This window comes from Trichinella spiralis (assembly GCF_000181795.1).
Source record: "Trichinella spiralis strain ISS 195 chromosome Unknown Scfld6, whole genome shotgun sequence".
Lineage (NCBI taxonomy): Eukaryota > Metazoa > Nematoda > Enoplea > Trichinellida > Trichinellidae > Trichinella > Trichinella spiralis.
This window is the reverse complement of record NW_003526945.1, coordinates 1,010,992-1,024,448: the sequence shown is the minus strand read 5'-3', so window position 1 is coordinate 1,024,448 and position 13,457 is coordinate 1,010,992. Positions and strand designations below refer to the sequence as shown.

The following is a 13,457-nucleotide window of genomic DNA, read 5'->3' as shown; positions in this document are numbered from 1 at the left end:
GAAAGAAAAAGTATTTAACATAATCTTACTCATAAAGTGAAGAACACGGGCTATGCCCCAGAGTTTTATGAACGTGAAATTTACCAAACAGCAACACCTCTTGATATACTACTACTACTACTACATCAACAACAACGACAACAGCCGACAGAACATTCTTCTAAAATTGGCAAATAAATATCTTTCTTACTGTAAATTTTTGAGAAATAAAATATGCAAAATTAAAATGCTGATAAGTAACTACTTCAAGGTTTGTGTAAACAAAAGAATATACATTGCAAGAATAAGTTCATTGAAAGGGACATTTTATATTGATCATTTGATAAAATTGTAAAATGATTTTTAAAAAACAGATTACTTATTATGATAAATAAAAATAAAAATGTTTTTTTTCTTTTAAAGATAAGAAAATACACGTATGTATAGGTGTGGGTGTGGGTGTGGGTAGTTTGAACGTTGAATATGATACAGAAAAAGAAGAGTTTTTGCCCATTTTTCACACTTGAGAAGTCAGAAGTGAAAAATGTTTAACATTTATTAGAGTGAAATAAGAAGAAAATTTTGAACAGTAATAACACATACACATAAACACAAACAAACAAACAACAGTTGAATGGAACGAATTCACCTATAGCACAATTTTCTCTAATGGTGTGGAAACCAAGTGCAATATGAATATGAATATGAATATGATGGATAAAATTGTTTTTAAAACAAGTAAAATTAACCTGCAAAAAAAATTTGCTTTTCTTTCTACAAAAATTGTGCAAAAGAACTCACTCATATGCTGCAAAGGAAGATGTCGTGGTTATTACGGTGAAAGTAAAAGAAAGATGAATAAAGAGAAAGAGAAAATGAAAGATAATTAATTGGTTAAAATAATCTGTTGCCATATGTCTATTTTAAAAAGTTTTCACGTTTCTTTGATCCCATTAAAGACTGACTACTATACAGATAGATATATAGATTTCTTCTTAATTTTTACTGCTTGCTACTTTTGCTGCAAAACGGTGTTTCAATATGTGAAATTGTCTAAAACACAAGTCCAGCAGCAGCAGCAGCAGTAGTCCAGTCAGCCAGTCAGAAGGGAAATTAAAATTCTTCAACGTAATACGCAATAATAATGGTAATTTCCACAATAATTGTTCAAAAGACACCAGTTGCGGAGGGGGAGGATGTTTGTTGGATAATTACTTCGTTGGGCAAAAAAACGACATAACAGCAGATGTGTTGTAATTAACAAACAGATGGAGCATGATGAAAAAGAAAACCAAATCGACAACAACATGTTTCGAATGTAATTTCAAGCTGAAGGTAATAAAATTAAAATTCAAAAAAAAACAAAAAACCAAACAAAACAAAAAAAAAGCAATCCGCTCTCTATCAAAAGTTCGACAATTTCAGCCGACATATACACACACACACACACAAGCAACTTTATATGTTTGGAGGTGTTTGCATGAAATGCATGTCCAGCTGAGTAATTTTCTTTTTCTTTTGATATTAAAATTTTGCATTTTCATTTTTCCAAAAGTTTGAAAAATCGACGTTGTTCTTTTTCAAACTGTTTTCTCTCTTTCAATACGGACGTTTTTAAATCTTTAACACGCTTCTTTATCAGAGCTCGATCAGCATGATTTTGAATACCGATTGCCTGGAAAAAAGATCAAGCAATCAATAAAACAAAAAAAAAGGCACATAACAACACATCCACTGAGGAATATGCTCAGCAAGTGTTTTTCCCAATGATGATGATGATGATGATGATGATGATAATTATTATTATTATTACAGTAAAAAAGCACAATACCTTGAGCTTAGAACCGTCGAGAGAGAGAAACTTTGGACCGTCAATAGCATTGATTGCAAATTCTGGAACGTATTTTTCCAAGCCGAGCGATTTCAAAAATTGTCCCACATCATCGCAGTTCCACGTCAGTACTTCGATATTCTAAGAAAAAATTGCAATAATTTTATAAATTAATTAACTAACTAAAATATCCTACTTTATCCATTTCATCCGTTGCTGTCGTAATGAACATGCCAATTTCGGGATCTTCTACAAACCAAACAATATATTAGTGTGTTATTTCAACGGAAAATTATTTTCACTAACGAATGCAAGTCGAAGAATTAGTAGAAGGTGCTGCTGCTTTTCGACGGAGAAGCATTTTTGTAATTTTCCGTGCGCTCACGGGTGAACGAAATATGCTTCTCTCCAATGAACCGGTTTGCTTTACATTCGTGCTGCTGCTGCTGCTGCTGCTATGATTCGAACTACTGTATCGATTAATTTCTGAATTGAAAAAAAATTTATTTAAAATTTTAATATTCAAATTTTTTTCCACGTTGCACCAGTTTTCGGAGATTGTAAACAACAATTGGTGGTAGTCAACGAACGCTGTTGTTGACCAGTGAACTCTTCGATGCGTTGTTGGCACATTATTAGCTGATGATAATCGGCTTCACCTTTCTGCCCAGAACTGATCGCCTGCAAATGCAAACAAACAAAGCGGTGATTGCGGGTGTTATGCTAATTTATGTCATTTCTTATTCGATCAATTCCAACCAACATGACATCGATTTGATCGACGATCATCATTGATGAATTTTGAAACGAAATTTGATTTAAATTTAAAAAATTATTATTTTTTCTTTTTCTTTTTCTTTTCACCAATTTGCTGCAATGAATGAAAAATTGCTTTGAATAAAAATGAACATACTTTCGGAGGATCAGGTTCGACTATCGTGTGCAACAGAGATAACTCTTGACCAGAAGAAGAAGAAGAAGAAGAAGAAGCAGGCACTTGAATTGTAGTTTTATGTTCACCACCAAAATGATCTGCAACAAAATCAGAACAAAAAATATTTGTAAAAAAGAAAAAGTGATGAGCAAGCTAGTAATATAATAACAGTATGACAATATTACTGTTGTCGACTCACTTGGCTGATAAGCTAATGCCGGAGAAAGGTCAGGATCGCGTTTGGGGGAATCATCAATCAAGCTTGCTCTTTTGTGCTGTGCTTCGAGCCACTGTTGTTGTAAATCGTTGATCTAAAGAAGAAAAAAACAACAATTTCTTTCATTACTATTTTTATTATTTGTTTTTTTGCTTTTCAAAATCGAACCTTATTTTTCAATTGATCAATCAATTTGTTGTAATGCTCATCTCGAAGTTTCAGTTCAGCTAATGCTGGTTCACCGAACTGCTTCTCTCTATTAAATAGATAAATAAATAAATAAATAATTTTCAATCAAAAAATTATAAAATTAAAACAACAAATTCACCGATCTTGGTAATCTTTGATCAACAGTGTAGCTTCTAAATATTTTTGCTCTAAATTGGAATATTGATTCCTGGCGTCCATTAGCATCGCTTGAAAACGCTCCGTTTCTTGTTTTGTTTCCAAAAGTTCTGACTCCAGCTGTGACAATTTGATCTGCACACTGTTGATTTCACTGGCAACAGTCTCTTTCGTCTTCATCAAAGATTTATCCTCGTCCTCAGTGTCATGAGCGGTGCCTCGCTTAGAACCAACCTGACCAGAGCCATTGTCCGTTTCTTGATTGAACGCCTAAAATTACAGTATATATGCAAATGCAAATGCAAAATAATCAATCATCCATCTTTTCTCATCTTCTAACACCCACACACACACACATACATTTAAGTGAAAAATCACCAAAGAAAAAAGTGATAACAAAACAAGCATGCTTTGTAAAATTGAGCACAGCGTATATTGTAATTTTTCAAAGCTCACGTTTTTCAAATTTTGCATCAAATTGCCAAATTGTGGAGTATCAGACAGAGCTGGATCGGGCATGTAAAATGCGTGAATTTTCGACGGGCGCGCTCTGAAACCGTCACCCAACTCCCAGCAGGCATATGAATCAACAGTTGCAGCAGTAGAAGTAGTAGCTGTTAGTTGTTGGCTTAACAACCGATTAGCAAAAAAAGGATCTTTCCTCAAATCGGAATCCAACGTTAGTGGAACCTTAAATTTATGTTAACACACGCGAGCTTTGTTCGAACAGACGAAGAAAACAGAAATTTGCATTATGCTGAAAAAAATTCATCACAAAACCACACTCACTGCAGCATTATCGCAGCTCGTGTGTTGCCGTTGCTGATATTGTTTGTCTTGTTCAAACGATTGACGAATCAACGCCATAATTTCACCATTTTCGGGATCATTTTCACGACCAATTTTAAAACTAAACAACAAAACCGATCAATCAATCAATCTACAGAAAAATTTGCATAATGGAAAAAATAAAATGACTGAAACCTACTGAACTAAACCGCACGTGCCACGTAGCACCGCCGCAGCATAGCTTTGAGAAACACCAATCAAACTTTTACCATCAACTTCCACTATTTGATCGCACACTTGAATCCTAGAACATTTATTTTATACAAAATTTAACAAAAGCAAAAATTACAGACAAAATTTATCACAATTTTCTTTTCCAAGTGTGGCGATTGTACCTGAACATCAAATGTGCTTCTATAGGGTACGATAGAAAGAAGACAAAAGTAGTTGTGTCGTGTGTGCATTGGCAGTAGTGATACGGCGTGCGCGTCCCGGTTTGTTTAACCTTTGTATTATAGCCCTTTGTATAATCTCTTGTACCCGTCGTTTATAATAAACCTCTGTATCATAAATGGTGCGGATGAATCGAGCGCCTGACGGCGCTACACAAGCATTATTAATATTATTGCATTAGTAGTTAATATGTTAATGTTCTTTTTATTTTTGGCTTTTTTTAAATTAAAACATCGTCTACTTTTCACTTGTGAAATGCGAAACAAAACAAAAAAATCGCAAAGTAAAATATGCAAATTTGTTGCGTGAATAAAAATTTGCATGGACAATTGTTAAATTGATTTTTAACAAATTTATAAACTTAAAAATAAAATTAGTCAATTTTAATGTTCAATGAATGAAGTAAAAAACGTACAGATTGTTATGTAAAGTGGTTGTTAAAATTTAAGAAGTAAATTTGGAACGACCAATGAACGAACGAACGGTACGGTAGCGTTGTACTTAATTGCGAATAGAGATAACTGTAATAATAAAGTATGCCTGCGTGCTTGCTGATTGAAAAGAAAATTATAATTCACTAAAATAATCAAAAAATCTCAAATGGCCCATTTTTAGAAGAGATAACAAAAAGCACGAACACAGACGGCTTTTTGGTCAGATAGGATTTTTACCTCTAGCCTTCCCTCCCTCCCTGCCTCTCTGCCCTACACTCTCACAACCGTAATTCACAGGCACCATCTGTGCTACCATTAATTCACCGAAGCATGACCGACTTATAAGGACACACTGATGGCCAATCTCGGTGATCAAAAGCCAAACGACCCAGATCAAACGGCACAATCATCGATATGATCAATATATGTTAGCAAGAAGAAGAAAACATCTACACTGCATAAATATGGTCGATTCATTTTTAAGTAAATTTCAGTGTACGGTTTGAAAATTTGAAAATCAATAATCATACCTTCCGTCCATGGCAACGGCTCCATCAGGAGAAATGCTCTTTACAAAAATGCCCAACTTTTCCAATCCTGCATCAGCTCCCACGCCCATGCCAATAATGCTAAAGCCTAGACCTTCTGATCCTAAAATATTGATTTTACAAACAAACAGAACAATCGGAAAACGTATAATTTTACCTTTTATTATATCCACTTCAAAAATGTTCATCGTTTCAAGTCGTCTTTCAAGTTCATATTCAGCAGATGCAGCTATTGGATCGACATCATCGTTGCGTCGATCATACTCGCTTACACCATACGTGCTGTACACCTGGAAAAAGAAATAATAAACCCATCATTCAAATATTTTATTAAACAAAATTACAATAACAAAAAATGAATACTTTGATTGGTTCGGTACTGAATTTCACTTTGCATTCTCTTGGTTCACTATCGGAATCGGTTGATGACGAAGAAGTTGTTTCAAATTCATCTACACCAACTCCGGGTATTTCTACCCAAAAGTGGCTATCAGCTAACAAATGCAATTCTCCAGTACTGTGCTGCTCTCCAATCTAACATATACACATTTTTTTCAAGTAACTAATACATACAGACACAGTTGTTGTTGTTGTTGTAATTTTCACTTACATGACCATTATTATTAGTTGTGGATGTAGGTTTGAGCTGAGATTTTTCCGCAGAAAAACTGCCAATTTCTTTTCGATAAACTGCCTCAGAACTGAAAAAAACCATACTTAGTTTAAAAAACTAATAAACATTCTGTTCAGAATTGAAAAATAACAATACAACAATCATCAAATTGTTGAAAAGCATTCTGACAATTGAAATGCTTCACTTTATTTGGCATTTAATCAGTGCCAATTTCAAAGCGTTCATTAACCCCCTCTCCCCCCCCAAAAAAAAATATTGTCAAAGAATAAAAAGAAAATCGTCATCAATCGACAAATTAAGCATGGTTAATAGTGAAGCTTTTCAAATGGTCAAGAAAAATATGTTCATATTGTTCACAAGCTTTCTCCTACCGTATGCCGGCGAACACATTTTCAAGTTTCCGTGAAAAATTTTGCGCATCGCCTATTGATTTAATAATAACTGAACATTCGCAAAACCAGGAAATTAGCAACAAATAACAAAATATGCCATCACTGAAGAACGACAATGGTCGAAACAGAACCCTGGACCTAGTAGCGTCAAATATCGACAACATCAAATGCATACATTATTCATACATTTTCTCAAAAAGATACTGTAAAAGGTTTTTTAATTTAAAATTGCAGTGATAATATTTTTTTTAATTTTTATCTCTTCCAATTGCAACTGTCCGTCACGCTTGGAATAATGTAGCTTGGGAAGCGTAGCAGATTGAATGTTGCAACTCTGACCTTCATGTCATTTATTTCGAGTTCGCATATAAGAAGAACAGCAATCTGCAAGAGAGAAATGAAAAAGAAGTTTTCAATACAACCTGAGGCATAATTTTCTGCAACTGCGAACAAAAAGCATTTCAATTTACGAAAGAAAAAAGAAAATTGCAATTTTTAGAAAATAACAACAGAATTTTTTTAAAAAAAAAGAAATTAATCAATGCTATCAATGGAATAAAAAATAGATGATCGAGCTCGTGATTAAATGAAGAATCAGTGAATAATAATAAAGCAGGATGACTTGTTGTTCAGTGGGTAATTTGAAAAAAAAATAATACTGAATTGAAAGAAAGACAAAAAAAATATGCAAATCAGCTAAAAGCAACAAATAAACAAAATAAACACTTATTTTCTAGTCGAATGAGTAGTGCATTCGTCGTTAACTTTTACAAAGATTAATTAATTATAACCATTTGTAACTTTGGTACGTGTCAATTCACATCTCAGGGACACAGAGAGAGAAAGAGAGAGGAAAAGGGGAGGGGTAGGGTGGGGAGAAATAGATTTTCAATTTTGTCAATTAATTTAAACAAACGTCGCTTCGTCCCTCGGAGAATTTGTCCACTTGTCAATATAACAAGGTAAACCTTTATATATATATATATATACATATATCGTAATAATGACATATTGATTTCCCCATTTCCTGCCGGTTGTGAATAAACAAATTTTACAATACTGAAAAAATCCAAACAATCTCCGAATTATGCAAATGATACAAGAAAATGAAAAAAAAGATAATAACTGATTGGTGATTTTCAAAATCAATAAACTGGCAAAATCCATTGTAATGAACAAAGTGAAAAAAGGAATAATAGATAATAACCTCTTCCAAGTGGAATGGACAATTACCCGAAAAACAATAATTTTTTTCAGATAAATTAATTTAAAAATGCTGTTCGTACTTACGTATTTTTTTGACTTTCAACTGGTGATGATGATTTGCATGTTGGATTTGCAATTTTTTGTTTATTATTGAAATAATTGTTCAACGATGAAAATACCACCGGGTTGTTCAACATTGGAATATTTTCAGAATCGTATCTTCGTGCATACCACGAATAACTGCGCCAATATGGTTCGTATTCTTTGCTGGTAACAATATTATCACAATTATTCTGTTGGTCAGAGGTTGTAGAATGATGCAGATCAGCAACAGCTTGTTCTTCTTCTTCTTCTGTTACCAACAATGTTTGACCAATAATATCAGTTGATGCATCACCATTATTAATTGGCTTATTATTATAATCGGTGACGGCATTTTCCATTGCCGACACTAGTCGACTGAATTCACGGTTCATCTCCATAATTGGATTTTGCAATTGGTCGTTGGATTGTTGGCAAGATGCGAAATTTGTCGAAAGCAGCTTGTTCGGTTTGGGAGGTACCGGCGGTGCGGATGACTTTTTCAGCGCTTCAGCTTGGCTTGCCCGTTCGAGTCGTTCAAAAACAGCTTTAGCCGAAGTGAAATCAACACTGCTGTCAATCACCGACGACGACGACGACGACGACAATGTGCACATTTCCACCATGGCGGCAGCTTCTCTGCGCATCACTGAAGAGCTGGCCGGAACAAGGTCAGCACTGATTGTTGTTGTTGTTGTGAGTCTAAAATTAAAATTTCCATAAAGATCCCGACAGAAACAAATATGAAACTGTAATGATGATCTGTAATAAGAATAAATTTAAAAAGATAAATCAATAGGAAGAGAGAGAGAGAGTGTGTGTGTGTGTGTGTGTGTAGAGAAAGTTGTATACAAGTGCAGACACACCCACAAAAAAAGGAAAGTTAGAGAGGGAGAAAGCAGAGATGACAGCGACAGACAGACAGACAGACAGACAGACAGAGTGAGTGAATGAATGACATGAAGCGGCTTGAAAGCTTTTATTGATTGATTGCATACCTCATGGCGAAGAAAGCGCGAATGATTTGTCCTCAGGAGAGAGCGACATGCAGCTGCCGTCCGTGCGGAAAACATGACGATCACAGTTGGATGGATCAATTGCGACCGCTCGGGCCGACAAAAAGAACCAAAAAGAAGGGTAGGCGGGCGGTGGCGGAAAGATGGCAGAAAAATATACACAGAATAATGGCCGGCCTTCACTAAGCGTGAAAATATGCACACAAGCAAAACATGCCGTGGGTCAAAATCGGTTAATATTTTCAAAATGCTCTTCGACCATATAACATCCGGGGTAATGAGCAACTGAGAAAGTGTGGGCCGGTTTGTGAAAATTTGGAACGTGCCAATCGACGCGCCTGTATGCTTGATGCTGGGAAGTTCAATTCCAAGAACGAAGAATCATCATCACCAAGCAGAAGACGAAGAAGAAATTATACGAGAAGCCAACCAAGTCATTGCACTTTGAACGCTGCCAACGTGTTGGTAAACGGCCAACGTTCTGCGTTGAAATATGAAAAAGAACAATCCTACTCATTCAAGGCCGAAATCATCCAGTCTCAAAGATGATGAATAATATTTCCAATGTATATATGATGATATGAATAAATGTATTTATTTATTATTTATTTTTCACAAAACTCAAGAAGCTATTATATATTATATACATACATACACACACGCGGTTGATCGTTATTCTTTTTGTTTTTTTCCAATCCATTTTAATTCAAATCTTATACAACATCGAATTTATTAAATTTCCCATCTCTCATCATATTATTCATTGTATATTCTTTATATGAAGATTATAGAAACAAGAATGCTTGCTTTTCGAATATCACATCTACATAACATATTTATTACTGAATGTAGAACAATTTTACTCATAATCACAAAATTAAATTAATGCTATAAAACAAATTTGGAATATTTTCTTTCCACAAAAGCAAAGTTGTATATAAATAAATGATAGAAAAAAGAAATTTTCAATTCCATTTCAAAGTGACGTAATTTAATTGTCGAATATTTTCGCTTGTTCAACGATTTATTATGATTTACAACGCTGATATGATGATGATGATGATGATAATAATGATGGTATCGTATTGTTTTTAGTCCTACTTTGAAAAATTGTGCAACAATTTCATGAAAATTTCATTCAGTTTATAAGATTAAAAATTACAATTAATTAAATAAAAATTTAGTTGTGCTTACAGATTGCAATTCATCTGATCACTGATTGTTGGTGGCAACTGGTTCATTAGACAAAGTTGTATGTGACTTTGACACACCACCAACGTTGTGATCTTGGACAAAAGGGCAAATTGCAACAAAGTTCAACAAAAAGTACTTGCAACAGCAAGAGCAAAAGCAGCAGCAGCAGTAATAGTAGAGAAACAGCAATAAAAGCAAGCAGTTGGCTAGTGAATGGAACTTGCAACAAAAAATATGCGCAACGTATGAATGGACGATTGGCTTCATCGAAGCAATCGAGAACCCTTTCATACACCTCTTCCTTCTCCCCCCATACACACACACACACACACACACACTTATTGGTCATTGTTTATGAATCTCTTTCCACTAGGGATACTTTTCTCTCTCTCTCTCAATAGCCAACGAGAAAACAAAAAAAACAAACCGTGGGAAATTGAAAATTCAATTTAAAACATTTCTCAATTGGTTTGACAACATAAATTTAAAATATGTTCTTTGTTTTCTTAAATTTCAATTTTCATTTCTATTAGAAAAGTTCAATTTTTATTGTCACAATTCACAATGAGAAACTTTTCATTGTTCACTTTATACAGTTTAAAAATGTATAAAATGGTTTTTGTTTACGGCTTAATTTGCGTGTCAAATTTGAAGAAGCAGCACGATTCGACGAAAATGGAAGAATCAAAGGCAAATTGAGAAAATAATAAAAGCAAACAGATCGCGTGGTAAAAACGGTCAAGGCGAAATGGGTGTAGTCTGTAAAATCGTCCCAAGATTTTTATTCAAAAATCTTACGATGACATTTTACATTCAAGCACACCATTCACGTTGTTTGCAATTTATTATTATTCTCATTCAAATAAAACTAATAAACACACAGACATAGACACATGCATGGGCACAATTTTCAATTCTATTATAGCTACTATCACATTCAACATCTCATTCATGTCATAAGTAATTTTTCTTAAACTATTTTTTGTTGTGTATATAAATTAATAGTATAAATTTTACTGCAAAAAATAAAATCAATTCTTACCATCATTGCATTGAAAGTTTACTTGAAGGCAAATTGTTCACTGAGCATGTGTTGTTGAATGGATATGTGTGTTAAAAGTGTTGTTCAAATGCTCCAACTATAAAGAACAAAAAAACATTCATATGTATATATATACGTATATTTTAAAATATTGCTTTCCAACAAATAAAAGTATCGGCCGTAAATAACAGCAAGCAATTAGCCCGAATGTTGAAGATAAATGTGAATAAAACTGACAACTCGAAATCCTCGGGCAAGGAAATGTTTGACGAGCTTAATTCAAAAATTGAAAAAGCAATGAAACAACACAACACGGATGCTTATGGCACGGATAAAGCGTCGACCAAAGTGGCCAACTCGCGCAAGGCTTAATGTTCTTGCTCTTGTTGTTGCTGTTGTTGATCGATGACCGGAGAGAATTATTCGCTTGCAAAGTTGAAAATTATTCATGCTTAACGTAAAAGCTGCAATTCGGCCAACGTTTGCTTTCTTTGTCACCGAATCAACAAATGAATAATTAGCAAGTAGTAAAGCGAACGACGGAAAAACATAAAAGCACACAAAACTATAACAAATGATTTGGTCGCCTACAGGGCGCGTCTGTGCTTGGCAAACAATCCGAACAAGGTTGGAAAAGCTGAAGTTATTAGCTGTCGAAGAAGGCAAACAACAAATCTGTACACTGACCGACAAGCAAAAAATACTTTGCCAACAATAAATTCAACTTCAACTTCTTCTCTTCGATACCATTGATTGATTTTTCAACGCACATTTCCATGAATAATAGAACAATTTATTGTGTCATTTCTTAAAATTATTATTACATCGCAATAATTGAAATTCAACATTCACTTCTCGCGTGAAATATCCAAATACGTTCAATATTGCCTTTATTTTTTTGTGCACTTTTCAACCAAGTTTCAATTAACACAGCAAAGTTTCAATTCATTCAACAGTTGACAAACAATTCAATCATCATCATTCATATGCAACGTTTTTTTTTCTTTTTCAGATTTAAAAATTATTAAAAGGCATAAAATTACATTTTCAATTTTAAAATTTATAAACTATATATTTTTGTACAAAAATGTAAAATTGCCAACAAAATTTTGAAAAAAAAACAATCATCGCAAGTCATAAAATTACATTTAATAAAGCAATTTTCAAGTACAATTCAGTGCAATTTCAACAAATAAATGCTCGTAATGTGAAAGATAATTTAAAAATTAATTTATTTATAAATATTATGCAATAATAATAAATAAAATTCTCAAACAATATTACTCACATTCTACGATAAATTAATATTATAAAATTCTTACTGTAGTGTAACTTTATTCAAACAAAAATAAAAACAGCACTGTTTTTATTGAAACAGTATTATTTCAGTAAATTTGATTAAAAAATTAAAAACCATTTTAATTAAATATAAGAAAAACAAACTGTCAAAAGGATTTCTGATAGTGCGAACACCGCCGTTATTAATATTACTAATGTTTGTTTAATCTGATTAGTAGCATTTCATTTTTATGGCAATTAATCTTCAGCTCAATCTTTCAAGTAAGCTTTTCATCATCAATTAACTGCATCATGTTTTCACTCCAACAATAAATACTCTTGCTCTGTAGATTATTATTTTTAATTAGCAAACCTTGAGAGATTCCATGCTTTTCAAAATGAGTTTGCTTTGAAATGAAATAACAAACTGTTTGCATCAATGCATAATTAAAGACAGTGAAAAATGCATTTCAAAAATGCAGTGCAGTTTGTTCAATCAAAAATTAACTGAAAATTACGCACGAAAAGATTGCAAAGCTTTTCTATAAAGCTGACAAAATGATGTAAAAACTGAAATGCCATCTGCAGTACATTTTTTTCTTGTTAACGATTTTACAGTAAGAGTATTACATCTTCTAACAGCAAAATATCTGAAAAAATATTAATATACTTATAATAAAATGTGTATTGCTTATTTTTTTCATAAAAACATTCAAATTTTTGAAAACAAATAGACAGATGGAACATTGCTGCTTAATCACAAATATTTGACCTTACTTGTCATTTGATAGACATTATTAAAAAGTTGATATTTTCTTAAATATAAGTAAATCACAGTGAAAAGTTAACAAAGTAATGCCTATATGCATAATAATATTAAATTAACTTTAAACTGATATAAATTATGTACACACGAATATCCATGTTATATAAGTAACTAATAAGTACCTATGTACATTTATCTGCAGTTATTCATTTTGATTACAAATAGCACTTATTCATATTTTGAAATTGGCAGTAATTTGTCATAATTTTACGGAACCTTTCCTTTATAAAGTAATTTAAATTTACTAGTGATGAAAGT

At 33.1% G+C, this 13,457-nt stretch overlaps 3 protein-coding genes across 3 annotated transcripts; 1 reads left to right on the top strand and 2 right to left on the bottom strand.

The window, feature by feature from the left end:
• Positions 1-1,519: 1,519 nt before the first annotated feature.
• Tsp_07958 (putative PDZ domain protein) lies at positions 1,520-8,244 on the bottom strand. The gene is made up of 14 exons (XM_003373312.1): positions 7,847-8,244; positions 6,141-6,231; positions 5,894-6,064; positions 5,688-5,820; positions 5,513-5,633; positions 4,295-4,399; positions 4,096-4,216; positions 3,763-3,996; positions 3,290-3,576; positions 3,130-3,217; positions 2,944-3,055; positions 1,994-2,059; positions 1,811-1,872; positions 1,520-1,654 (listed from the first exon to the last, which is right to left on the bottom strand). Exons 1-14 carry the CDS (start codon positions 8,242-8,244, stop codon positions 1,520-1,522), a joined length of 2,124 nt encoding a protein of 707 aa, XP_003373360.1.
• Positions 8,245-9,002: 758 nt separating this feature from the next.
• On the top strand, positions 9,003-9,408 carry Tsp_07957 (hypothetical protein). The gene is made up of 2 exons (XM_003373311.1): positions 9,003-9,091; positions 9,150-9,408. The coding sequence occupies exons 1-2, from the start codon at positions 9,003-9,005 to the stop codon at positions 9,406-9,408; spliced, it is 348 nt and encodes a 115-aa protein (XP_003373359.1).
• A 1,724-nt stretch (positions 9,409-11,132) lies between these two features.
• On the bottom strand, positions 11,133-11,873 carry Tsp_07956 (conserved hypothetical protein). The gene is made up of 3 exons (XM_003373310.1): positions 11,800-11,873; positions 11,405-11,732; positions 11,133-11,192 (listed from the first exon to the last, which is right to left on the bottom strand). The coding sequence occupies exons 1-3, from the start codon at positions 11,871-11,873 to the stop codon at positions 11,133-11,135; spliced, it is 462 nt and encodes a 153-aa protein (XP_003373358.1).
• Between the last annotated feature and the right edge of the window lie 1,584 nt (positions 11,874-13,457).

Coding starts and splice junctions, on each gene's coding strand:
- Tsp_07957 (XM_003373311.1), top strand. CDS start 9,003: ATGGCAGAAAAATATACACAGAATAATGGCCGGCCTTCACTAAGCGTG. Junction 9,092..9,149: donor CATGCCGTGGGTCAAAATCG/GTTAATATTTTC, acceptor TGAGCAACTGAG/AAAGTGTGGGCCGGTTTGTG.
- Tsp_07956 (XM_003373310.1), bottom strand. CDS start 11,873: ATGGAAATGTGCGTTGAAAAATCAATCAATGGTATCGAAGAGAAGAAG. Junction 11,733..11,799: donor TTGAATTTATTGTTGGCAAA/GTATTTTTTGCT, acceptor TAATAACTTCAG/CTTTTCCAACCTTGTTCGGA. Junction 11,193..11,404: donor GTGCCATAAGCATCCGTGTT/GTGTTGTTTCAT, acceptor TGTTCTTTATAG/TTGGAGCATTTGAACAACAC.
- Tsp_07958 (XM_003373312.1), bottom strand. CDS start 8,244: ATGGAGATGAACCGTGAATTCAGTCGACTAGTGTCGGCAATGGAAAAT. Junction 3,577..3,762: donor TGATGCAAAATTTGAAAAAC/GTGAGCTTTGAA, acceptor CTGTAATTTTAG/GCGTTCAATCAAGAAACGGA. Junction 1,873..1,993: donor GGATAAAGTAGGATATTTTA/GTTAGTTAATTA, acceptor AATACGTTCCAG/AATTTGCAATCAATGCTATT.